Genomic DNA, 27,383 nt, shown 5'->3' with positions numbered 1-27,383 from the left:
AAGGAAGAAAGGCGTTCGTTTGTGCCCGTGAGAAAAACATCTAACCTCCTAGCTGGTGCTGTTTCCTTTTGAAACCCCTCACTGAAGCCCTTCGTCCTCTGGAGCCCTCTCTCCTAGCTCCTTCGCTAGCCATCCCCTTCCCTTTCCCCCCCTCCTTTTCGTCTCGCGTGGTAACACCGGGCAGGCCACGCGCTCGTGACGTCACGTGGGGAGCCCGCGCCGGGGCTGTGCCGGGTGGGTGAGGACCCGCTCAGGTCGGCGCTGAGGGGAGAGGAAGGGAGGGAGCACCCTCGGCGTCCTGCAGCGCCCAGGCAGCGGTCCCGCTCTGCCGCAGCGGTTCTCGCCGTGCCCCGGGCAGCTAGCATGGACAGGACCGCCGTGGCGAAGATGGGCGCGGTGGCTAGCGCCAGCGTGTGCGTGCTGGTCGGCGGGGTGGTGCTGGCGCAGTACATCTTCACCATGAAGAAGAAGACGGGGAGGAAGACCAAGATCATCGAGATGGTACGTGGTAAGAGGCCCGCTCCGCCGCCGGCCGCACGCCCTTCTCAGGGTGACGCCGCCCTCGAGTGCCAGCCCTTTACCTAAAACACGCGGCTCCCTTCTCCTTCACACGCTGCCCTGCAGCTCCTGCCGCAGGCCGACCCCAGGAGTGAGGGCTCTTGTCCAGATGTGTGGGGCTGTGTCTTGTGTCTACCCCTTGAGGCGAAGGGGCTGAGGAGGGATGCTGTGTCCGGTTTCTGACCATAAGGACAGACGCTGGAGGCTGTTCCATCACAGCAACATCCACTAGCATTGAAAGCGTCAGTTTCATCCTGTCTTGTCCAGCTTGTATGTACCTGTGTATAAAGCTATAGGTATATACGGGCATATATAGGTCTTGGTTGTAATTTACAAGCCTGTTTGTAAGTTGTTTACAAGAAAAGAGAGCAGGGAGGTGGGAGGAGGGGATGCTCAGCCATCTGTTGAAACTGGGAAGCAATGTCTTGTTCACAGTTACTATAAAAGGAAGATAGAGCTCCCTCTGCACTGCCCTTGTTAAACTTCGTGTTTAGGGTATTATTTAAACATCTACCTATCAGGTATTACCTGAATGGGGAAAGGTCTTAGTTTAGACAATGTACTGATTATGCTGAAATCCTTCAAAATCCGAGTTTATGATTTGGACACTGCTGAAGAACAGTACTGAAGAATGGGACTGAAACCAAATCTGCTGATGTTAGCCAATGGATATTTTCTGATCTGCCCTACTACACTTTACTAAAAGCTCAGATTTATTTTAATTACACATGGAAACATAGATTTCACTAAGAGCTAGGATTCTCTGTGTAAATTATGAGCTAATTACTCACTTGCTCACGTGTTGCAAGACTTGACTTGAAGTCATACAGTGCAGTGCGTGGTAACGTGGGTCCAGAGAAGAATTCCACTGTGCGGTTTTACTAGTCATAAAGTTGTCATACCTAGAGTTGAAAAAACATTTGAATGCTGTTTCTTATCATCAGCCACAGCATTCAGCATTTTGGAGGGGGATGTCTTGCTTTTTAGTTTCTGTGAGCCCACTTAGCTTGTGGGAGAGCAGACAGCTTGGATTGTCACTATGGAAAGGATTAGATGTATTTCTGAGAAAGGGCTCTGGATTCTATGGAAGACTTTGACAAAACTAATTTGAAAACTTAACACTGGTTAACTATAAATAACTTCTTTTTTAATTCTAGTACTGTAATATTTCTGATAGTTTCATCAACTCCTATTCACAATATCCAATTTGAGCTGTCATTCAGAAAGTGCCTAATAATTTCTAAAGATGTATTTGTATCTGATTTCTGTGTAGTGTTTAAATAGTGTGTTGGCTGGGAAGACTTTAGCTTTTATCTTTGTTGCAAAGATTTTGCCTTTGGTAGAGAAAAAATCATTACACCAATGTTAAATTGATTTCTGGTAAGTGAAAACTCTTAAGTAAGTACTTTAGATAACACTTTGAGAGCTATGTTCTTGAACACAGATCTATGATCCTAAATAGAGACACCCAAAAATTCTGCTTTTATGATCAGAGATTTTTCTGAACTTTAAATTGCAAGGGGAAAATAAAGCTTGTTCAAAGTATGTCAGCTATCTTGGGTGGAAATGTTTTACCTGTTGAATGTTAATATTAAACATGTTAATACTATCTGCTCACTTAGCCAGAATTTCAACCACTGTTCCAACTGGCAGCTTCCTCAGTTTACAAGCAGCTCATCAGCTGCAAGTCCTCTTTCTCCTCAGGGTGTGTCTTCAGTGGACACGTAATCAGGCTATGAAATGTCTTTGCAATAAGGGAAACGGTTATGTGAACTTCATACCAAGGAAACAAGGGCAAAAATGTGTTTTGTGTATTTGTTTTACTTGAATGTGCTGCATTCTGAAGAACTTCCTGTAATAGTTTTATCCACAAATGTAATTTCATTTAAGGGTTGTCGTTGATAAAACACTTCATCTGGTTTAGTTTATCGCAAGAGAGACCTTCTTTGGAGCTTTGGGGAGAAGGAGTTTTCCAGTCTGTAATTTGGTGCAAGTCTAAGTGGTGGTGGGGAAAAATACAGCTTTACTGAAATGGTTTGGGTTTTTTTTCCTAATCCATGAGTTACTATAGCAGGCTGGTCTTCCATGTTAGATTAAAATTATGGGATTGGTTTTGTATTTTCAGCAGATATTTTTGGTTCATATTTCCTTTGGGGAATATTACACTTTGGTTTTATACCCACATTAGACTCAGCATTACGTTAATTTATAAGGTCATCAAAATCAGTAGGGAGAGGGCCTATTTACACCTTAGTTATGTGACTTTAATTCTCACCAATGAAATATTTCCTTATCATTAACTACAGCAATACTTTTTTTTTACTTTTTTCGTAGTTAAAGTAAAATTCATATAAAACTCAAATATAAGTAAGAAGCCGACTTAACAGCAGTGTTTAAAAGCTAAAAGGAGAGTGGACGTTACAAATCAAATAGAATATCTATAAGACAAGTTAGTATAGAGGATTATGACACCAAGAATGTTTCATGTGAAGAGAAGTGGAAAGGATTCTCAAGCATTGTGGAAAAATACAAGGGTAACAGTTTCCTTGTGGAATAACAAACCCCAAGGAATTCTTAAATATCTATCTTACATTTCTTTACCAAAGTAATTAGACTGGTACACAAATTTAAACTTAATAAAGACACCATAAAATTACAGCATCTTAATTGGAATCAAAGATTTAAGTTTGGAATTAAAGCATTAATGATGTGTCTTCATTGACCATCTGAAGTTCACAAACAGGGAGTTTCCCTTAGGCAATGATAGATGTAGGCAGAATTAATTTGGCTCCACTTCTGAAATAAAAGAGGCATAAATAGTAAATATACAGCCAGTTACATGAAGTTGTACTCGGTGTGTTAAGAAGCAACTGTCACCCAAAGTCTTCTGTATTACTTTGCACAGACAAGTTGCCATCTCTAAAACTGTAAAAGTATTCCTATAGTCAGGTGAAGGTAATAGTTAGCCACAAGGTTGCTAACTTTAATTTAAAGGGAAGGTTAATAATTAATTAGATTCTTGAAGTAACTTACCAGATGCTGCTTGATAGCTACTTTAAAAGGAGATTAAATGTTACAGTAACACTCAATCTTTTGGACTTCCCAGGCCCCAAACAAGTTTGCAGTGAAGTTGTGGATCCTTATACAGCAAATCAGTTCTATTAACAATAGACTTCATTTCTTGCTTACTCCTTGTAAAGCCTTTTGGGAACTCAGCAGAAAACAGGTGTTCACAAACGAGAGTGAAAAACATTGCCCAAGTCTTTGAAAATACTCATATGCAAGGATTAAGTCCATGCTAACTAAAACATGGAGTTAATGTAAGAAAAACTGCTTAATGAGGTAACAGTATTTTTTGTTATTTGTCTGTTTCATAAACAAAATTGTTGAACTTCGGATATTTTTTTTTCTCTTGGCAGCTTGTTTATTACTTTTGTTTTGGAGCTTTTTATTGTTTTTCTTTTATGAGAATGAGAAACATAATAGAGCTGATTGAAAACTGAAACTCCCTGAAACTGAGACTTCCTTACTCTCCCAGGTTTGTTACCCAGAAAACTGGACAAATGCTTAGTTACATTTGTCTATTTCTCCATTCTGCCTCTGAAGTGAGAGGATCCAATTCCCAGAAAATCAGACTTTTTCTCAAATTTCAAGAACAGCAAATTACAAATCAACTTAAAAAACAGTTTCTCTTTTTACAGGAAACTTTCTAGCCAGCCATTGTTAAAATCTCTGGACAGATTCCTACTTAATACGTTGGGGGAGGAAAAGAAACGTGGATCTTTGTAGTATTACGGTTTACCTGGAGAGAGATAAGCAAACGAGTAAGAAGTGAGGTAACTGATATTTATCTACTTCCCTAAGAAATCAAATAATATATGTGACTGTCATAGGGTTTGTGTGGGGATTTGTTATTATTTTCTTTAACTTGCCAGTCTCTGGTGAGATTGGCATCTTGTTTCATAGGGCATCAGGGGTTTGTGCCACAGACAAAGGATACAGACCTTTACAACTGGCAGCAATCACATACCTCCCCACTTCATTCTTGTCTTGTTGCTAGTAACCAGTTGTTATAGTAACTGTGACGTTACTCTGGTGTGAGACCTTTACAACAGTCTCCAACTGGAGAATGAAGTAAAAGAGTGTGTGGTAAGTAGCAAACATACTCAAGAATTTAAATAGCTAGTATGTGAAACTCCTTCATACATACTTTTTCCTTTACAAAGATGAAGAAGAATTCAAGCCTGAGCAAACTGGAATCAATAGAAGGTAGTGAAATGTTAAAGAGCTCCTGAGACCTAATACTGCCCCTACCTACTGACATGTATTTGAGAGCCTTTATATTATTAGCTGCTGGAGTATTAGAATAATTTTTAGAATACTGTTAAAATTTTAAATCCAAGTTAAATTTGATATGAGTGCTGCAGATGTAACTATCCCTGTCTTGGTTTTTGTTTAGACTGTGTCCCTCAAAAGAAAAATCACATTGACAGAGTGGTAAACACCAGCACTGCTAAAACAAGGTTTTGTTGCCCACGGGCTTTTTGCACAGATGATCATAATACATAATTACCTAGAATGTGGCTTGTAAAGCAAGTTTGTACAGGCCAGGAAACACACTAAGCATAGTTTATGTTGATACAACTTAGATACCACTAATAGGTTTTCATTCTCACTGTAAAATAATTCAGTTGGAAGATTTAAAGATTTGGATCTTAGGAGAAGAAAAACTTCAATGTTCTTTTCTAACACTGTTAGGAATCAAAAAGTAGTCTACTATGTACATTGTGTACATACTAATATTTTACTTTAGTATAATAAGCTGATCCTATAATTGAATCATCTGTTTCAGAAGTAGGTTTTAATTTTCTGAAATTGTTGCTACCTTTGAGGGGTTTTTTGATTCAGAGGTCTTGAAACATAGATTATTATAAGGAATGGGTATGGGAAGACTGAATCAATCTTTAATCCTGCATGATTTTCCTTAGAACTTATTTGTCTTCACTACAACAGTTATCAAAAATATGGTAATGATCTACACACCTGAAAATTGAGCTTCAAGTAATAACTATAAGGGAATGTCAGGGTATGATATATATTATAGATACAGGCTCAGAACAGCTTGTTTGCTACTTTCTCTTTTGTATGAAGTCTTTATCCAAGCCAGAAAAGCAATCTTTCAGTGAATCTTTCTGCTCTGAAGTATATTTACCTTTCCATAAATGCTTAGTATGTGTTAAGCCATATTTTCTAAGTGAATTTCTCCTCTTTGCAATAATTATTGGTTGAGCTATAATGGCATCTGTTCTATTAAACTTCTTATACAGATTAAGACCAATAGCAAATACTGCAAGTATTTGGAGAATCATAGCATAGTTAGGGTTGGAAAGGACCTTAAGACCATCAAGTTCCAACCCGCCTGCCATGGGCAGGGATGCCTCACACTACACCGTGTCACCCAAGACTCCATCCATCCAAGCTGGCCAACATGTTACCTTTCATTGTCAAACAACAGAAGCAGTAAGAAGGTTTTTTTAATTGAATGCACATTATCACTGCAAAATTCTTCATATTATGAGTTAAAGTTGCATAGCATTTCAGTAGTCAGTCTTGAGTTCACAGGAACTATCAGCTTATATTAAAAATACCTAAATTGTTCAGTGGAGGCATTGAAGAGTACCAGGGTATGGATCAGTGCATTTATAGGCAGGAGAACACTAGCTGTAAATTCAGTAGCAATTTCAAAGGTACCTGCAAATGTAAAACCATCACATTTTGTGTAAGTCTGGAAACCTTTTAAAAATACCTGAACTTTTGAAGTTCTTTCCTTAAAGAAAAGTCACATAGCTGCCTCTTACCTTTTATTTTCACTTGAATGAATTGCATAATGCAAAATACAGAATCTTTTCCTGTGTTGGCTATTTCCAATTCACTTTAATAGCCTTCAATCCATCAGCCACTTTCTTCTCTCCATGTGTGCATATGCACACATACTTTGTGCCAGTGTACTACAGTACTCTCTTCACTTCCTGTGAATAGTACATCATGGGGAAAGTTCAAGGAAAACAGAAGAGAAGCCCACTGTTAGATTTTAGTGCTTCAATCTGGTACATTTGTCAGATGGCAATTAATTGTCAGTATTTACAGTGTAGCTAGTTGAGCTGCAGCAGACAGTGTAGAGCAGCAGGTGGCACTAGTATCTGTTTGCATCTCTAAAGATGGGTATACACTTACTGTGTAAGTAACCTGTCATTTCAGAAATCCTGTCCCACAGCAGCCAGCATTTCTTGGCCACTACCTGACTCCAGGTCAGACACATACAACTGAACTGCTCCTGCATGCTGAGGGCCTGGCAGATGCTCAGCACTGTAATTTGGCTGATCTTATCACATGCTAAGTGCAACTGTGAGGCAGAAATAGCTACCAACTATTCTTCCTGGCCTCCTTTCCTAACAAGCATGCAAAGAGATAGGAGCACGGATGAAACTGGGTAAGAAAGTTGAATAAATATACTGTCATGAAGCATATGGAAAATAAAAAGACATGAAGTCTAACTTTCCCCCTTGTTGTGTTCACCTTACTGTTCAGCAGTTGATACATAGTTACTGTTTCTTCATGGGGCATAGCTCTTTGTATAGCAGTTACACCTTGACCAGTTTCTGGATGTCAGCTGCTTTCTCTTACCCAAAAGTAATCAATCACCAATGGTCAGCTGCTATAAAACATCAGAGAACTTATGATGACTGCAGTAGGCAGTTTTTTAGTCCCACATGCAGCAGCTTGACTGGCACTGTGCCATGAAGTTGGAATCTGCGGCTGTTGTGCTGGTCACATCTCTCTTAGCTTATTTGTGTAGAGTTTCTGACTGTAAGAAAAAATCCCCTGCTTATTAAAAGTGCTGCATTTTTCTAATTTGTCTAATCCTTATATTAATATGGTGTTTTACTTGAATACTTAAAAAAGATTAAGCATTTTTGCAGTACCAGTGCACATATGCCTAAAGTTGCAGCACACATGTCAAAGAAGACACCATGTTTAAATACTAAAATTACCTCTATTTTTGTTCAGTAATGCCACAAAAGAATATAGAACTGCACTGGCTTATCTCAGACAGTAATTACAAAAATACTCTATAAATAATGTGAATAACGCCTATTGCTAGAAGGGAATGGGGCTTCTGCTTTCATATATGGCAACCTTAAAAAAAATTAATTTGTAATTTATTTTTTAAAGAGGTGGGGCAAGGCCCAGATTTAGATACTGAAGATTCATAATGTGTCTGAATACAGAAATTGAGACCTCTTGAGCTGGTTTTGCCACCAGGGATTCCTGTTCAAATATATTTGTTCCTACATTTTGTCCCCACTTGTCAACTGTTTGCCTGCTTTGGAGATTGGATCCCTGAAATAATGTAGGTTTATTGGGAGTGGATTACCCAAGAGTTTGTTTTGCTCCACCTTTGTATTGACAGAATGCATACCACTAAAATGTGCCATTAACCCTGTTCCTTCAAAGCTTTCCTTCTGTGTTGGAAACTTACAAGTTTTCAGACTAAAAAGTGTAAATTTTACACTTAGCAGTTACTGATACAACACTTCTTATCCTGGATTGCATCTGCCTTTGCAACATGCTGCCATCATGCTGCCTGTTACCTTTAAATTGAGTGTATCATAGTGGTATTTCATCTCTGGACTTAACAGATGGGTTTTTTTCCCAAGAAGTTTAAAGAAGGGTCTGTACTCAAAGAAAACAGTTGAAAACCTATTAGTTTCAATGTGTAACTTTAACTGGAATACTATATTAGTACTACATTCTTCCATCAGAATGGTAGTGTCTGGCAATACATCGTAGATTAAACTTTGTCCTGCTGACTTTGCTTTCAAACTGGTCCTGCAACTCCACTTTTCAAGGGTCAGAGTTTATTTGATCTAGATACAGCATTCTTAGTGGGAAGAAAAATCTAAGCAGATGGGTATTTTTTCTTAGAAGCAGATAAGAGAAGAGGAGAATCATCAGCAACTGCTTTAGTCCAGGCCTTGGGCTTAATGCAAATTCCACTTTAGACAGTGTTACATGAGAAGTTTCTAGGCAAGCCAACATTTGTTTTAAGTTATTTCCAAGCATACAGATACGTACAGAATTTTTAATTGTAAAAAGTATATATGCAAATGTGCAGTTTTGGGGAAAAAATTGAGGTCATTGGAATTCTTGTGCAAGGTGAGCTTTTGCACATCTGATAGCTGATTAAGAATTTATAAGAATGCCAGAGTATCTACATACTGCTACTTCTTAGAATTCTGTACTGTTTTGAAGAAGGATTAGTTGTACCAACCACCTCACCTGTAAGCATTCTTTCAGTGAGTGTTAGATTCTGTGTAACATGAGAGGGAACTGGATCTTTCAGATAGCCAGATGCCAATAGCTCTGCTGTTACCACAGCAGTAGGAAAGAAAAAAGAGAGAACCACTCAAATTCTAATTTGTCAAAAATGAATTTTCTATATTCGTGCTCTCTGAACAAAAACAAGCAGGAAAAAGGAAGAGTGAGCAGAAAATAAGGTAGTTTCAATGAAACTGAAGCACTGTCCTGAAGAGCAAAAGATTCTCCCTGCCATCACATGTTACAAACAGGGGGTGTTGACTTACCTTCCAGGAAGGGCCTTGCCTGATACAGATAGTATCATCTATCTAGCAGTAGTCTATAGCAGAGACCCAGGAAAATCCTAAGAAAGGGACAAGTTGTGCTGATTTTTTTTTCCCAGGATAACTTCCCAGCCTCCAGCAGCTTGTGTTTAAGAGACTGTGGCTGTAATTTAACATTAGCTTTTTTCATGTTGTTATCCAGTACCTTTTTAAGGCTGTGTAAATTTACAGGATCACCAGAAAAGAATTCCCACATCTTAATATTTTACGTAACTGTGTGACCTCTAGCTGTCTCCACTTGTTTTGAGCGTGCCTCCTGTTAACTTTAGTTGACAATTACTACTTTTACACAGGAAGAGATAGTGGACAATCTTTCCCTGTTAACCTTGTCTATGCCATCCAGTCATTTCTTTCCCAGGCTGAAGAATTCTATTATATTCAACTGTTCATTGTAGGGAAGCTTTTTCATGTCATTGCTCATCCTTACTGCCCTTCTCAGGGCCTTTTCCAGTTCTGCTCTGTCCCCTGTAAGACAGAGAAACCAGAACTGCATTTGGTGTTTAACTTGAGAGTGCATAATGATTTATAAAGAGGGCTATCCAGAAAGCATTGGCAAGAATAGGCATCAGTGAAATGCAAATATGGAAAACAACCCAGCAGATTAAACTCTGGCTCAGGTAGGCTGCCATTATAGACATTAGAGACTAGCATTTCCAAGATACATGGTTACTGACTAAAGATCACTTGATCATTTCCAGATACTCACTGATTATTAAACAGGACTTCGGGTTGTTTTTTGCCTTTTTTTCTAACCTATTGGTTTAATTCTCTCCAAAGTGAGGGAAGGGGAGCAGAGCCCAGAGATGAGGCGATTCCCCTAACATACAAGTGCAGGCAAAAGGTAGCTGTCCTGCACTGTATTCATTCATTCATTCCCAGAAACTTTGGAACTGGTTCTGTGTGGTTTGTACCCCATATATACTCTCAGAATAAATTTTCCCTGAAGTAGTAACTGACAGGAGGAAAGCACATGAAATACTGGAAATTCAGGCCTTAGTTACTGTCAGTTCTTCATAAACCTCTATAGAGGATTTTAAATATTGTGTTGATTTCTGTTGCCACAGTTGTTGCAGTTCTCTCTGAGTTTTGTAATGTGTACCAATACCTCTGTGTTTGAGAAGTATGTCTTTGATTGATGTGTAAGTCCATCAAAACTTCTTGCCCTTATTCTATTACCTGAACTTCAGTATACCAAGTCAGCAGTGTGTTTGGCTTGCCTTCATTCCTGATTTCCTGTAAGATTCAAAACGCCTGTTGATATATCACCCAGAGGAAACCTCTGCTTTTAAAATGGCTTTGTAAGCACAAGAGGAAGGTGTGTAAGGGACAGTGATGCTGCAGTATCTTTCTCACCTGAACAATCAATTCCATATAGAATTTTGCAAGTCACAGCTTCCTGCATGTTTCAAATTGAACATCATAGCTATTGCTGTATTAAACACAACGAGAATAAATACTTATCTGTTCATTACACGTTTTAGTGCATGTGTTATCACTGGTAACATCGTGTGTTCAATACAGCCATAAATGGTCAGACTGTAGAACACAAGTTCTCTCTTGTATTGTAAAGTAAGATTTATCTCTAATCAGATCTAACATCAAATAAAGTTTCTGATTATGTCTTGTGATACGGCATTTCCTTCCTCTATTTGGTTTTAAGCACGCACTTGTTTTTCTGCCTCTTCAAAATACGATAGTTGAGTAGGCAAAATAAATTCTCAGCTACAAAGGTACTGCTGCTCCTTAAAATGGGTCAGGTTAAGACCCTCAAGTTCTTAGCATGTTTCTTCTCTGGATTCATTAGTTTGATTAATTCAGTCTTTAACACATTCTTAGCATTTTCCCATAGCAAGTGCTGTTCAAGCTCTATGTTTAAACAATCTCTTACATTTCTCATGAGTCATATCCATAATGCACACACTTCTTCATAAACAAACATTTGTGTATTGCATCAGACCAGCTGTAAATATGGTTAGCACAATGCCAGATCTGTACTGGGAAAATAAGTGGTATCCAGCATTCCTGCTGGGCAGCCTTCTAAAATTCTGTTTACTCCAGTTTCCTCAACCTGAACATTAATGTTCTTTTCGTTGTAATGGTCACAAATGGAAGAAGTTATTCCCGGAGCCAGGATGCTGATCATTAACTCGGTTTACTATGGCATGAATAAAAATCATGTTTGAATTAGACTGGTTTATGTTGGTTCCTTTCTTCTGCTTGGTTTTGGTACTTGAGTGCTAAGGTTCAGTTAGCTTTCCCTGTCTTGTGGAGGTTATATCAAGTAGTCTGGTTTGGAAAATACGGACTAAGTTAGACTTACTACAAAAGCAAAATTAGAAAACAAATACATGAAGTTTAAAAACATGAAGTTTAAAAATTGATCCCTGCAATAAAACGAAGCATTGCTCACGTAAAATTGGGCAATATGCTAAAGAAATGGCTATGTGTTCAAAGTTATTTAGTTACAGTAAGCTCACTAAACAAGAATAAAAAGTAGTAAGCTCATGAAAAGCCACTAGCTAATGGTTTACTAATGAATACTGTAGACAGGATTCAGTCACCTCTAATTTTTGTTCAAATATTCCAATTAATAGAAATAACTCTTAAGTATGACCTTTCTTGATCTTTAAAAGCTGATGGCAATTTAGTTGAAGTATTCAACTTATTACTTAAAACAACAAAAGTTTAGCTTACTTGCATATGTAACTTACTTGTGCTGTGTTGATTTATTTCCACAAATAGGTGCAACGTAGGGCAAAGGTGCATAAGGACCAGCAGAACCAGTTTTTATTTGCTTCAGACTAAAACTTCCAGTACCTCATACTCTTTGAGAGCATCCTGAATCTCTGCAAACCAAATTCACCCAACACACCACCATATGAAGTGAACATTTTCCTAGTTTTATATCAATAACAACTCATCTAATGTTCTAAGTATTGTTCTATATCCCCTCCCCCCTTTTTCTCCATAGAATATTGGGCAGTTGAGATATGGCCTTCAGCCAAAGAGAGAAGGTTAAAATAGAACCTGTCTGTTGCAATAGCTATACATCTTTAGTTCATGGTTCTTAAAATATATTTAAATGACCTTTGGTATCATGAGAGTAGAAATGCCAGCTGGACTTGGTTTCTCTCTCTTTCAGCAAAGAAGTGATTTTTATTCATCTCTTACCAAAAGTTAAACACTGTAAACAAAATGCTCAACTGACTCAATCAGCAGTAACAGAACATGGTCAGTAGTAGCAATTGTCATTGAAGTGTTTGACACACAGGGTTCTTAAGAGTTGCAAAGACAGCCTTGTTTTGTAAATGAGGAGTTTCATATACCATGTTTTCATTTAAAGTGAAAGTAATTATACTCGTTGAAAAACAGGAAGATGTTTTTCTAAGAATTAGGTGTTGGCTGTATTCATGTTTACAGAAATGTTGCTCACGTCATTTTCTGTCTCTTTCCCTACCACTGTAATAATTCGTTTAAAAGGCTTTCTAATTAGGCTGGTATCCCGAAATTTCGTCTGTAAAAGTTGGACTTAATTTCTGCAACTCTTCAACCTTAAATTAGATGTAAACTTTTTAAAGAAGAAAAACAACAAAACCACACTTTTTTGTTTGTTTCCCCAACTTTCATCAAAAGCAAGCTCATTTCCTTTGAATTCCTGATACCAGTGGCATTTTTTTCTCACTGAATCACACCATAGAAGGACCAGAATATCAACAGGCCAGCTCCACCATCCACCACGTCCTAGTCTCACCTGGGAGGTTCACAAGACTTGTTTATAGGAGTACCACCATCACCGTTGATGCATATATAAAATCTCAAAGGCAGGTACTCTGCAAATTGGATGTATCAAGTGATGTCTTTACCTGAACTCCATGATTCATCTAGCAAGCATATTTTACTTCATTATTCATAAGATTTTTTTAAATTGGAAATCCAACACTGGCGTAAGCTACAACTTTTTTGTAATGCAAGTAATTAATATTTATTCAAGATCATGTATTATACATATCTTTCTCAAACATTATTATGGAGATACTATTAGCCAAAAGCATGCTAACTATATTCAAATACTATAAAAGGTAGTATTCTCTGTATGTTACCTATTACAACAGTAGACACATGCTGTAACAAGTAGATTAATAGGAGCTATAAATCCTGGCAAATTCCAATGCCAGGTATGTTCAATTTACTATATATAGTTTCGCAGGGATTATGTAATTTTTAACACACTTTTCAAACTTGCTGCTTCAGAATACAGCAGATCTATACATGTACGTTTGAGGGGATCTTATTCAATTCTGAGAGGATAAGTGTTGATGAAATGTGCATGTTTTCTATCAGCAGAAGTAGTTGTTTCGTTGGGTCAAAAGAGGGGTTCTGGTAGAGTACCTACAGGCCTACAGTTGGAATGTGGACACAAAACATGGGTCCATTTAGTAAAAGTCTATTGATTTTTTTTAATGTAGAAAAACAGCACAGAAATTTGTATCACCAATGAATTTCTAGGGTCTTGTAATAGGGTTGGGAGGGGTGGGGTGCAGCTCTAGGGGTTTTGTACGTGCTACATTCTAACCTGCCCTTCTTTCAGTTCTTATGATTACATGGGTCAAATTCATGAGCATGTATGAATTGGCCTGAACTAGTGATCATAAACCTAAGGTTGAACATGACTGACAGGGTAATATAGGGAAGCTCGCACTGTTGCTGTAGTAAGAGTTAACTTCATGTGACACTTCCAAGTGTTTACACAACTTCAGAGTGTAAATATGATTAGACAATACTTCCTTCATACTCTGACAGCAAAATAGCGATTCCTTTTACATGCATCTTCTGTGGTACCTAGTTACTACCTTTGATAAGCAAATGACAAACTTCTGAAAGCATGTTGTGGCACCTTGTCTCTCAAAAATCCTGACAAACAAGCCTCCTTGATTTCCTGTTTCAGTATCACAGATAATTACAGTCAAAGCAAAGATTAATTAAGTCATTAATTTGCTGCTTCTACACAAATAAATCTGTGCTCCCTCCTACACGTTCATGAGACCATGTCAAGCTGCTGTAAGGAATTTGTGGTGCTCTGCAACAGGAAATCCTAAAACACTTGGAAAGATCTTGTAAAAGGGTTAAAAAGTAATCAAGTAGTAACCTTCCGCTTTGAAAAACAAGTGTCTTCCTCTGTTAGAGCAGCCCCAACTCGCCCGCTGCATCAACGAAGGCTGTTCATTCAGCGCAAGTCAAATGTTCTGTTGTTGGTACAGCTACTGATGGGCTGTGAGCCCGGCAGTCTGTACTGCTGAGCACAACAAACTGCTGTGCACTGCTGATGTGCGTCACAGGACCCTGGGGTTTTGCATGGGGATTAGTCAGGCTGTATTTGGAAACGCCCTCAACTGCACCCTGTGCTGCTATATTAGTGCTTCTCAAGCAAGAGGAATTTTCTTTTGCTTCTGGCAGCTGCTCCTGCAAAACCCTCTGGTAAGTGTGCACAGCTTCTGTCAACAGCACTGTCTTCTGCTTGCGTTTTTAAGCCAAGGTTATGAGCTGCAGCATTATTTACAGTTGTTTGTTGTGACAAGCTCTATTTTTTATATAAAAATTTGATACCAAAGAATTGGCAACAGCACTGAAGGAGTGAATATATTTACCAGTTTGTATTGAGTAGCTGAATTCAACTCTGCTTTTAAATACGTATTACAGCAGCCATGTAAGTGTGGGTATTTTCAGAGGAACGTAGCTCTGTACCATGCATGTCTGCGTTTGTTTCTATACAACAGGAATAGCAAAGATCACGTAATATAGCAGACCAATTCTTAAAAGGATTTGGTTGATTTTTGTTGGCAGCCTGCATGCAAGCCCTGCGTCTCTGGACTCTGCTTGCCACCTATGCTGTTGCAGTAGGACAAAATCAAGGACAGAAGAATCAGGAGTGCCCTAAGCTCAACGCACAGGTATTCTCCTTTAAAAGCACAAGAGGAAATGCTGTTGTCATGTTTTCTGTGAAAGCTCTCTCTCCAGATTTTTCTGTATGTTTTAGTTTGGGAAAAAAAGAAACAGTATCCAAATCCAGTGCATTAAGTGTAAAAGGATGTAAATAATGAAACAAAACAGGAAAAAACATTTTTGGTACACGTCCTGTTCTGTTTCTTAAAATAGCTTAGGTAGCGAAGCCACTTCCAGTTATTTCATAGAACCTGTGCTGGGTATCTGGTATTGCAGCATGCTATCAAGCAACTGTGAAGATATTCAGGGTTCTGTGTTTTTCATTTCCAAAATAACATTTGCCTGTTTACTTTTCAGATAAGTAGTCCTAAGGCTATTTCTTGGCAAAATTACCAAAAGAGTGATTTGAAATACTAGTTACTAAGGATTTCTTACTGCTGTATTTGAGTTTACATCATACAAATAGAAAACTTACTATGTTTTGGTAATTACAAATTATTACCTATCTGTCCTGACCTCAGGTTATGCTAGCAGATTGCATGATCACTAGTGCAGGTCTCCTGATTAGCAGCACCTAATGGTGTGTCTGACGCAACCATGCTGATATCCAGTAGCTTTTAATGTTCCTGTCTGAAAGATTAGCCTACTCACAGCTGGGGCTGCAAAGAGAAACCTTTACTGCACTCGTGGACCACAATTGAAATTGTCCAAATTCAAAGCCAGTCTTGCTTTATACGTATAAGAGCACTCATAGCTATATATGAGCATATAGAGATGGAGGAAAAGATACTCCCACCCATTCTGTGGTTTTGTTACAGCTTCCCTGCTTCTTGCAGCTCAAACATTGCAAATAGCAGAAGTTACATGAAAAAGCTTGCATGTTTTTCAAAAGCTTTTTGGTAAGCTTTGTTTTGTGAAGTAGATGAAAGTAATGCTCTGTAGTAATAGCAAAAAGAAAAAGGGAGTGGAAAGTAAGATGTAAATTAAGGAATGTGTCCCTTTTCTTACAATTTCACCAAACTGTTATTTTGTAAGAGCACTGAAACCAATTTTCTGTAGCTTGCCATGGTATCAAATTTCAGAGCTATCAATGATGTCATGCCCTGCCCTTTTTGGTACATGTCCATAAGTAAGTATATGTGATAGCTAGTCTCAGACCTCAGAATCAGGCATCTGCAGTTCCCAAAGTAAATGCCACTTATTCTTGGTTTGTACTCTTTTACTTGGAAGGTGTCACCATAAACTAGGAATAGAATTTACAAATAATTGAATTCTATCCATTTAATCACTTTGATTTGCAATTTCATTGTTTGGAAATTACATTAATAGTTCTCTCTCCCTGCCAGCCCACCCCTGTGTGTCCTCTGTGTCAAAAGGTAATAGGTTTGGAACATAGTCTAGTCTATGCAGGTTTACCAGGAAAGGAGGAAAAAAGAAACTGGTGATAACTGAGATTTACTTATTCAGCTACAATGAAGGGTGTTTTCTTAGCAGTGATTCTTGGGTTCCATACTGGTCTTTTTAAAATAAAACTCAACTTTGTCAAGTAATGTAGGCTTACAGGTATCAGTATAAAAATATTTGCCCCACTTTTTTCATGTCCTCGGTCAAAGCATTACTTAGAGTTTTGATGATAACATCTTACATTTGTAGTTATTACTGGTACTATTTCAGGCTGTGCATCAAGATTTGATTATTAAATGAGCCGTATCTCCATGTAGTTAAGATATCAAGTCATTCATCAGCTCATCCTCCCCAACTTAAAACTACAGTTAGTGAAAACAAAAGAAGGTCCCACAATCATCCTTTATAGGAAATTTCCTTTTGTATTGAACTCCTTTGTTTGTTATTTTAAATCACAGGGACTTAATGTTGTTTTACTGGGTAGGGGAAGGAAGTAACTGCTCTGCCTCCAGCACTTGGTAGATTCAAAAGTTCAGTGTAATCTTAACTCCAGAATATGACACTCTACCTGGTACACGCAACCAGTTATTAATTCCCTAGGATACCCGATTAGAAATGCTTGCTATGGCAGCTGTGAATTCATGTGGGTACCTGCCTTTCATTTTAGTGATCATCACCAACTCTTTTTTTATAATTGAACTGATGGAGCATGCACCTAGATATAATCTGTCTCAAATACTAAGAAAACAGCACCCAGATAGAAGACAAAAGCAGCTTTGTTTGCATTCATAGAACGGTTTAGGTTGGAAGAAACCTTAAAGATCACCTAGTTCCATTCCTGCTATCCAATTGTATATAGGAAACTATTTCAAAACTAGAATTCAACAGGGTCTTTACAGTAAATACTTCTCTTTATTTAACCCAGATGCATGTCTCAGGTACTAAATAGACTTGTAATTTCCAGAACTATCCTGTTGTAAATGATCCATTCTGTGGTTTGTAGGACTGGGGGATTTCCAAACCTGCGTGAATCCATTACAGTTCATTCGTCAAGGTATGACTCTTAACATCATTAGCTACAAAAGAATTTCCTACATCCTTATTCCAATTACCTGCTATCACAAACAAGCAGATCTTTGTTCTTCCTTTTCATAAATTCAATTAAGCTCAACCTTTAAAATAATCTTGTTCAGTTTTGTTCTCCTTGCTTCTCTCTGAAGGCTCCTTAAAAATGTCAGAGACTGGAAACTTAAATGTATTTCTGGCCAGCATAGAAGCCAACTACAAATTACCTTTGGGAGTTGCCATCTTAACATGTGTTTTAAAAAAAGATACTGGCCCCTGAGCTAGTTCGGTAACATATAGATATCTTTGGTAAGAAAGCAAAACTCTTCTCACACTTATAAAATAACAGAATAGATAGGGAAACTTAAATAATTCAATAGGATGTACTTTCAAAACAACAAAATGTGAAACTCCTTTTCCTGTGGTTATGTAGTTTTAGTTCTCAATATAGAAGCTCTTTGCTCTGAAAAGCTTTCTTGCCTTTGTTAGGTGCTGTGGAGATTTTTGTTCAAGTGTTTCTCCATATGTGTTCTTCCCCAGCATCAGAATTTGGGGCCTTTTGTGTATACTGAGTTGACTCTTAGAGCTTTCTTAACCAATTAATAGAAACACAGATTTTAGCAAATTGACTGAACTGTTCTTATTTACATTCTTTCACTGTTTCTTCTTTCATCTGTTTATCAGTTCTTTCCAACTTGAATCTGCTTGTCTCTTCCGACTCTTGACAAATGGCAAATATGCAAGAAAAAGACAAGAGCTAGTCTGAGAGCCTGGTATTGAAGGAACCAATTTGACAGAAAACTGGTGACTGCTTATTTGACAGTTTCATTTACTTCTGATGATAAAGCCTAAATAAAAGAACTAGTTAATGTGCAGTTGCAGATATGAACACAAAGAACTAGTGATGGGGACAGTGGCTATTTCGACTAACCATATTTGTCTGAGGCTTTCTCAGATGCCATTCCTATAATGAGGATGTGGTTTTGCTGTGAAAGTGCCTGTGAGACTGAAATTGCCTCAGTTATACTTGCTGCAGAAGACTCTTGTTTTTCACCCTTAAAATAAAATCCTCTTCAACTGACTTCAATTCTTATGTAAAAATGAAAGATGTATTAGAAATAAATGGATCTTAAAAGCTGATCTTGAGTAGGAGTATCAGTTTACAACATCAGAGCAGGAAGCTTTCATCAGACTTACAATCTTAAGTAATGTCTTCTTAAACACCGTCTACTAAAATGTTTACAAAGGAGGTTTTTCCTCAGGTTGTTTCAGAAGCTTACAAAAGGCGGGTCTGAAGTCAAACAGTAGCAAACAATCCAACTTTCCTCATACGGCCTCTCCCTCTGATCTCTCCATCTCCCCCAACATCTGTTCTGTTTAAATCAATTATATTAGGAAGTCTGTTGCTTAGAATCTTAAGTAAACCAAGTAATGTTTGAACTGCTTCTTAAAAAAACATGCATTTAGATTCCATTTTAATTTTTGCATGCCAAGTCTAAAAAGACATGTGTCATTTGCCTCTTGAAAGTCAAACAAATTAGATGAGCCAATTTACAGTGAAAATGTTACAAAACAGTCAAATTGCTTCATATTCCATTATAGAGGAAAAATGGTGTATACTCACCAAACCAGTGGTAAGGTTACTTTTGTTTACCAGCGCTGTATGACATACAAAAGAAATACCATGAAACATCTGTGAAGAGTTGTTAATATTTCACTTTGTGAAGCTGTATGTGTTGATAATTGTGAATAAATATCTAAAAATGCTTCGTAACTGTATTTCTCAAAAGATTAGGGAATTCTTTCGTGGGTATTTTCCAGGGATTTTATTTTTTGTTAACACGCAATAACTTTCTCAATGACTCCCAGCTGATATGTAGCTGATATGTTTCTTTCTGAAATTTATAAAGCAAAGAAGTAGTAAATACCCTGTCCAGACTTAGGAATTTTTCACAAGGTATTCTGGTATAGGTATTTTGGATGGGTGGAAAACCTTGGAAATAATCAGAGACTAAAGATTAAGTTTCTAGAAGGATTTTTATTTCCTGTTTTCATTGGTGTCTTCAAGGGTATCAGCCAAAAAGTAGCAACAAGCATACTGGGGATTAGAATTACTTGTTCTATGGAAAAATTGGAGTTGATGTGGATAAAAAGGTACAATCCAGCAAGACTGAATGTAAAATAGAGCACATTGTGTAACTACCTGTTTCTGCCTAGGAGTAATTTTGAAGAATATGTGGTCATTACCAACTGAATTTGAATAATTATCACTATATTAGTGCTAACAAATATATTCAAATGTGAATGCAAACTTATTACCTGAAGCCATGGTCTAAAGTAGCCCTTCACATCAGGCCTTTTCAGAGTGCAGCAGAAAAGTTGTGCCCATAGTTACTGATGCTGTGTTTCAAGAATGGTTCAAATGGATGGACTGGGACAACATCAAGAGTTGTCAGAGGTTTAGAAAACTGTGCTCTGCAAAAGAAGATTCAAGGAACTGGGGTTCTTTAGTGCAGGAAGAAGGGGGAAAATATCCAGCAAACACCTGTGAAAAAGAATAGTTTCCTCCAAGTTTAATGGCCTAAAATTACAGTAAGGAAGGGTAAGTAGAGATAAAGCAAACTTTTCTGAACATAGTTGAGCACTTGAATAGATGGTTGAGAAAAGTGAGGAACATGTGAGTAGAGGTTTTGAAGAATGGGCTAGACAAGTATCTGCTGAGAACTATGTAGCTGTAATAGTTTGCTCCTACCTGAGGGCAGAGTGGACTAGACCCGATATTCAAAGGTACCTCCAACTCCTCCTTTTCCCTGACACACAAGTATCTTTTCCACTATAAAAACAAGTGTTTGCAAGACTTTAGAACGTCATCTTTTTCTTAAATTATAACCTAATTGCAATTTGACTGCCAGGCAGTTGTTAAAGGCTTAGTAGTATTGAAAGCAGGACAAAAGAGTGTTGTGTGACTTAATAACAATTGGTGATATGAGAACTCTGGTTCCAGGATTGGGTCTGGAAACAGAAGCTGCCTCTTCCTTTTTCAGCTGGCTCACTGCAGAAAAGATTATGTGCTAGGTATGAAACAGGGAAAGCTGAACAGTCAGGATGAAAGAAATGAAATTCCTTGCACTTCATCATCTCTGAAGTTATAGATACAGAAAATAAACTGTACTAATCAGAAATGCCTGTGGGGACAGATTGCAAATGTCTGATGCCTCTACAGTCCACACACGATTATAAAGGCAGGAAATACAGGGTAAATTGGGAAATTTCTGTCAGTAAGTAGTTCTTTCACCATTTCTGCAAGGTTGAAGGTAAACTTTTAGAGTGAGCTTGGGGGGGGGGAGGGTGTTGTTTAGGGAGGAGTAGCAGGTTTGTGGTTTTTTCCTTTATTTCCTAATTCAGCATTTCTCAAAAGTATTTGAGAAATACTCTTCAAAGGGATTATGGAAAATGACTGATGGACCAGCTTGGGAGCAGGGATTACTATACGGCCTTGTTGTACTGGAATACTCGACACATGCAGCATTCCCAACAATACAAGCAGTGTCTAAAGTCAGCCTGTGTTTTCTTTATCTATGTTGAAACTTTAAGGGCATATTAACTGCACAAAGAGCTAGTTTTAAAGTTCATCATCTCCTATTGACATACTTGACCCCACAGGGTGATCCCATACATCTTGTTTCTACATATATCCCTTTTTCCCTACAAATACAGTTAAATTTTTCTGTGAGTGTCAGCTTATTGAATAATTTGATATTAGGAAAGGAAATTATAACAAATGTTGAAAACAAACAGAACTGTATGCAGTCATCAGTTAATACATCTAGCGTATTTTCTGTTTCTTCTTGCTCTTGTCTTCCTGTCCCATGCGTGTCACATAAAACTGTTAATAAATGCAGAGCTTCCAAGCTGATAGATAGCAGGTATTACCTAGTAAGTTTTCCTCTGTAAAGTGGATTTCTTTGTTCTTATTCTTCATAGATGCCAGAGTTTCAGAAGAAGACTGTCCACATTAAGGACCCAGGGAGAGTAGAGGAGATTATTTGTGGCCTCATCAAAGGTGGAGCTGCCAAACTTCAGGTAAAGATAGTAGAAGGTGTAACCATTTCAGAATGAAAGCAATCATGCAATTGGCACTCTATGCCAGAAAGTTTGAAGAATATAAATATATATATATATACACATATCTATCTCTAGGAAAAACAGAAGTCAGCCTTTAAGAAAACTCCCAGATTTAAATGTTAACTCTTCTTTGTTGTTGTTGATTCAAGTGTAACTCAGCCAGACACTAGTTAAGTAAATGAGATAAACATGTAATGTCAGGAAATATTTTAACCAAAGGAATCAGAAAAACAGTTGTGTTACAAAGAAGTTACTTTCATGGGCTATACCAGTTTGCATTACAGCAGTTCAATAGGGACATTTCTGTGACACATGCTACTGAGCTGCAGGTATTGTTGATCGTTCAGAATTTCTAGCCATTCTTTATTTTGTCCCTCCATGTTGTAAGACAGTTTTGCTTTTTCTTTCCTTAAATAGATTATTACAGATTTTGATATGACATTAAGTAGATTTTCCTACAATGGAAAACGATGTCCAACTTGCCATAGTGAGTACTTTTTTTTTTGTTTAATGGAGATTGGTTTGTTTACTCCTTTTAGTTTTTCCTACATTTTAATTTTCTATCCAATTTATTTACTAATATGAGAGATTTTATATTGACTTGTTACGTAACCTGTATGTCCTAATGAAGAAGTATCCTAGTGACTGCCTATATGTGGTTTTATGCATATACATTTTAATAACAATCTGTGTGAATTGAAATCAGTTAAGTTGTCATTCACAGCTAAAACATTAATTTCTGAACTATAACGTGCTAGTGGCTCAATGTGGTAGGGTTGACTTATATTTAAGAGTTGGTAATATTCCTGCAGCCTGCAAGATCCAGATAGTAAACTCTTCATAATTCTCGACATTTTTATCCTGTAGCCTTTTAGAACAAAGAGAATCCATTTACTAAAGAAGTGGGAATCCTAAAACACATTGGAGGGCTCATGATGATTTCAGAAAGTTAAATCTCAAGAAACAGATAAGAGAGCTTGTAATTGACCTTTTAATTCAGAGATGAGGGGAAGGACATCTTCATGCTTATGAAGAGAAATGTGCCTTTTACTGGTTGTGGGTAAGGAAAGTTCTGAGGAAACATAGTGGTATGTCATCAAACATTGCCATCTGTGCCATTTACACTGTTGTAGAGCAAAGCAAAGGAAATATATCATCTTGTTTAACACTTTGCTTTTTCACCCCCCCAGACATCATTGATAACTCTAAGCTCATCACAGAAGAATGTCGGAAAAAGGTAAACAGAAAACTTACTAGCTGTTGGTTTGTTATACAGACAACTGGTATAGACAACACTAGCTGTGCTGTATGTTGAATTACACGGCATCACGAGAAATGGGATCTGGTCTTTAAAACCCTGAGATTTCTCACTCAAGAAATTGAATGAGATTTAAAGAAATCCCACCACTAAGAAGTGAACGGGAATACTTGTATTCTTGGTAGTAGCACGTAGTTGATTTTAACAGCATCCGCTTTTTAATTCTTATATTTACAAGCTATCTCTTTGTTCAAAAAGCATTTCAGATTCCATTGTATCTAAATAATGTAATCAGAATGGTTAGATAAATTAGATAAGATACCAAGAGTTGCTTAATGTATCTTTCTGAAATAGCTGATGTTTTTTCCCTTCAGTTATTGCAGCTGAAAGAAACCTATTACGCCATTGAAATTGATCCAGCTCTCACTATTGAAGAAAAATATCCGTATATGGTAGAATGGTAAGAGACATCTCCCATCTTGAACTTGAACTAAGATTCAATTTAGTAAGTTTTTAAAAGGAAATTAATAGCAGCAATTAACTTTAGTTAATGTATGAACTGAATTATCTCTTTGAGTGTTACGCAACAGCTGGTTTTGCTTTGCTGCTAAGTTAAATGAGCAAGTATTAACTATACAGGATGCTTTTAATCATGGGATTTAATGAAGGGTGAATCTTCTTAAGTCAGTTTCAACCCATTTTCATTTCTATTCTAGGTACAATAAATCTCATGCACTTCTCATTGAACAAGGCTTACAAAAGGATAAGTTTGCAGAAGTTGTGAGGGAATCTGATGTTATGCTGAAGTAAGTCCCTTTTGATTAAATGATACTGGGTTTGGAACATTTTCTGTAGATTCTTACTGGGTGTTAGGGACAGAGGAGAGGAAGCAGACACCAAACAACATTCCCAAGAACACAACACCTTAATCTTGGAACATAGCAAGCTCTTCATGCTCCCAGTCTATTGGTATGTTGCAGCTAAATGCCTGCAGTGATCACACAATGTAAGCTAGGGGTTTGAATTGGGTTTTGTAGGGTTTTTATAGTCCCATCTCTACAAGCTTTGTTTCTGTAGACTCATCCTCTTAAAATTGCACTGGTAACACTTTTTTAAAGGGTAATGCAGAGATCAACTTTGTTGCTTTGAGAAATATCCCCTAAAATAGTTTTATCTGGGATAAAAATGCAACAAAGTATCTTTCATGTGTTATATTAAGTATTCTTCTTCCTCTATGGCTAAAGGCAAGTTTAAAAGCCAGCAAAATCCCTGCTTGAAATGGGATGGGGCTCCTGTATCTCTTAAAGTTCTCCAAGCGTGCTGGTAAATTTTGGATGACTGAAACAGGATGTTAGAACTTCACTTGTGGAAGTCTTTGTTTATCACACTGACTAAATTCTTATCTTCCACAAAACAGACAAGCACATTGTCTCTTTTAAATGTGAAATTCTACCCATCAGTGTCTGTGTGGAAGAAGCGTACGTAGATGACATTCCCTTGTTCCTGGTATAGTGTATATATAGCTTTGGGTACTGCGAAGTAGAAACTTTCAGAAAAGAGCCACAATAAATGTTTTCAGGATTTAAAAGCAAAACAAGATGTGCTTTATGGCAGTAACCCTATAGAAAGTCAAAACTTAAGCAAGGAGGATGGAAAGGAGATGTACAGACTTCTGCTAGAGAGTTCTACTAGTTGGTTGTTTATTCTGGGGTGTTTGGGGAGAGGATATTGGTTTTAATTCTTTAATAGATATTTTGGGGGAAATAAGACTATACAGACCAAGACCAGATAGCTTGATGCAGCCATTTCTTGCTAAAACTACATGCCTTATGTTAGGCTGATGGTTCTTGCTAACCCAGAAAGATGAGGTAAAAGAAGTGAAATGCTCAAGGAAAATTCATTCTCTTTTCCAAAGATTATGCGAATGTCTTCTGAAAACTTGGACTTCTCTTGGCTTTCTTTATTGGAGATCTGATTTGTATTTACATTCTGTGTTGCAGAGAAGGATATGAGAACTTCTTTGATAAGCTCAGTGAACATAATATCCCTGTGTTCATATTTTCTGCTGGGATTGGGGACATTCTTGAGGAAGTTATCCACCAGGCTGGGGTCTACCATCCTAATGTCAAAGTGGTTTCCAATTTCATGGATTTTGATGAAAATGTATGTATGAAATAACACGTTCTTACCAAACATGATTGTTTGTGGTATTTAGTAGCTATATATATACATATATATATGCACACTACAAGATGAATATTTTAACACAACAGATGTAGCCACAGAAAATCAGAATTGCACACTCGGTACTCTCCCAGGCGAAACAGAAGCAGAGGATAACAGTTCAAACACTATGAGCATGGTGTGACTAAGATACCATTCATTCCCTTGAATGATAACCTCACACTCAGCCCAGTACAGCACCACTCTTCCTCCAGGCAAGGAGAATTGCTGTCTGTCTAGTCTTAACAATGCTATTGTAGTGATTACATTATTTAACAGTAATTTATTTTCTTCCTCATTAGATATCACATAGTTCACTGCTAGTTCAACAGTAATACCACCTATTTAATTATAGATTCTGTCTTGTCTGCATGACACTAGAAATAATTTCAGTGTTTTGTTGGGTTTTTTAAATAGGGGGTATTGAAAGGATTTAAAGGAGAATTGATTCATGTTTACAACAAACATGATGGTGCCTTGAAGAATACAGAGTACTTCAAGCAACTAAAAGACAACAGTAACATCATACTGCTGGGCGATTCTCAAGGAGACTTGAGTATGGCAGATGGAGTAGCAAACGTTGAACACATCCTTAAAATTGGCTATCTCAACGATAAAGTAAGTAGCCTAATCTAGCCCTGTAAACATTGAGTGAAACAGTATGAGTTAGAAACAGGTCCATTAGACTAAGCTTCAGGTATCAAACCACATGTTGGCATGACAACATGTTTTGTTGTCATGCACTTCTATTTGCATTCAGGAGAGAGGAGACTTCAGTTTCCTGTTTCTCTCACCCTTTCAGGAAGCTGAGGAAGTAGTTTTTCTTTCATGTATCTTTATGTGTGAGATCCTAGAATAAATGTGAGGTCCTGTATCCTGGAATGCATGCACAGTTATGTCAGGCCACTCCTCCTCTGTCCCCCCCATGGAATTCACTCATAGGAGCAATATATATTTGCATGGCTCATTTCCTGAATTTGATGGAAGACTGAGCAATATTTTAAAGACAAAACCTCTTCATATATAATTAAATATACAGCTAAGTGGATCTTTCTCTTTATCCCTTCTGCAATTAGGTAGATGAGCTTTTGGAAAAATATATGGACTCTTACGATATTGTCTTGGTGAAAGATGAATCCCTGGAAGTTGCCAACTCCATCCTACAGAAAATCCTGTAAACTGCAGTCTCAAGTCACTCCATTCCTTCCAGGAGGCAACTGGACAGAAGAGCAGCACATTGGTGCTGTCTTGGATCACTCATTTACAGAACTGTTTAATTTAATTTAAAACTTTTATCTTCATTTTGGTATTTTGAAATACATATGGCATCCATCGTCAACTAGAAGCTCCTTTTACTGCTCTTATGCTGTTCTTTGTTGTCTCACACTCCTGTTATAACTAGACTTAAATTGGATTTATAGATGTGATAAAGCACTCCTGATGGGATAATATGGTTCAGTGTCTTTTAATCAGGCATTTCAGATGAGCATTTTAGAAACTGTGGCTGTTTTGTACCATTGAAGATGTGAACGTTCTGTGACTGAGCAGCGTGCACATTTGTGTTTTCTTCTTTCAAAGAAGAGATTTCCGTCTCAGCTGCACTTTGAAAGATCTTACTCATATGCTACAGACTTGCACACAAGTCTTTCCTACATATATTTTTCATCAGTAAAAATGCTTTATTCACCCAATTCAGGCAAAGTGTTTCTTCTTAACAGATATTTGTATCAGGATGAAACATTCTGTATCCTTACTGTTTCTTTATCCTCTGTGGCATGGGAAGAATGTTTAAAGTTAGTACATCTGAGACAGTGTTTCTCCATCTTTGTAACAACAGATAGTTTCACAAGCTGAGAGTCCAGTCATAACCTCAGCCCCTTTTCAGATCTTTTGTGTACTACTCGCAGCCTGCTGCTTCATGTCAAAGCTAGCATGGATTGTCTAAAGGAATTTCTCTTGGAATTCTGAGTGAGCTGCCACAGGCACAGAAAATCAAAACAAAGCCAGATCCTAATCGTGGATTTAAGAGCTGACTTAACCATGTGTAAAACTGTGTTTTCTTGCTACCAGCCCCATGCTTCACAGGCACTTAAGGAACACCTCTCTAG

General features: G+C 37.6%; 1 protein-coding gene across 5 annotated transcripts; it reads left to right on the top strand.

Annotated features, from left to right (window-relative positions):
- The first annotated feature begins 199 nt into the window (after positions 1 to 199).
- Positions 200 to 27,082, top strand: NT5C3A (5'-nucleotidase, cytosolic IIIA). 5 transcript variants are annotated; one of them, XM_031042431.2, is made up of 10 exons: positions 200 to 472; positions 15,099 to 15,208; positions 21,654 to 21,752; positions 22,212 to 22,281; positions 22,985 to 23,031; positions 23,427 to 23,512; positions 23,769 to 23,858; positions 25,053 to 25,215; positions 25,693 to 25,893; positions 26,352 to 27,082. In XM_031042431.2, the coding sequence occupies exons 1-10, from the start codon at positions 364 to 366 to the stop codon at positions 26,451 to 26,453; spliced, it is 1,077 nt and encodes a 358-aa protein (XP_030898291.1). In that variant the 5' UTR covers positions 200 to 363; the 3' UTR covers positions 26,454 to 27,082. The 5 variants fall into 5 exon arrangements, with proteins under 5 accessions (XP_030898291.1, XP_005141718.1, XP_030898288.1 ...); XM_031042428.2 differs by having other exon boundaries at positions 364 to 501; positions 15,102 to 15,208; XM_031042430.2 differs by lacking the exon at positions 15,099 to 15,208 and adding an exon at positions 4,260 to 4,394 and having other exon boundaries at positions 378 to 501.
- Positions 27,083 to 27,383: the final 301 nt, after the last annotated feature.

This window comes from Melopsittacus undulatus, chromosome 1 (genome assembly GCF_012275295.1).
Source record: "Melopsittacus undulatus isolate bMelUnd1 chromosome 1, bMelUnd1.mat.Z, whole genome shotgun sequence".
NCBI lineage: Eukaryota > Metazoa > Chordata > Aves > Psittaciformes > Psittaculidae > Melopsittacus > Melopsittacus undulatus.
This window is presented reverse-complemented; position numbering and strand designations above follow the sequence as displayed.

Coding starts and splice junctions, on each gene's coding strand:
- NT5C3A (XM_031042431.2), top strand. CDS start 364: ATGGACAGGACCGCCGTGGCGAAGATGGGCGCGGTGGCTAGCGCCAGC. Junction 473..15,098: donor CTTCACCATGAAGAAGAAGA/CGGGGAGGAAGA, acceptor GATTTTTGTTGG/CAGCCTGCATGCAAGCCCTG. Junction 23,032..23,426: donor CAGAAGAATGTCGGAAAAAG/GTAAACAGAAAA, acceptor TTTTCCCTTCAG/TTATTGCAGCTGAAAGAAAC.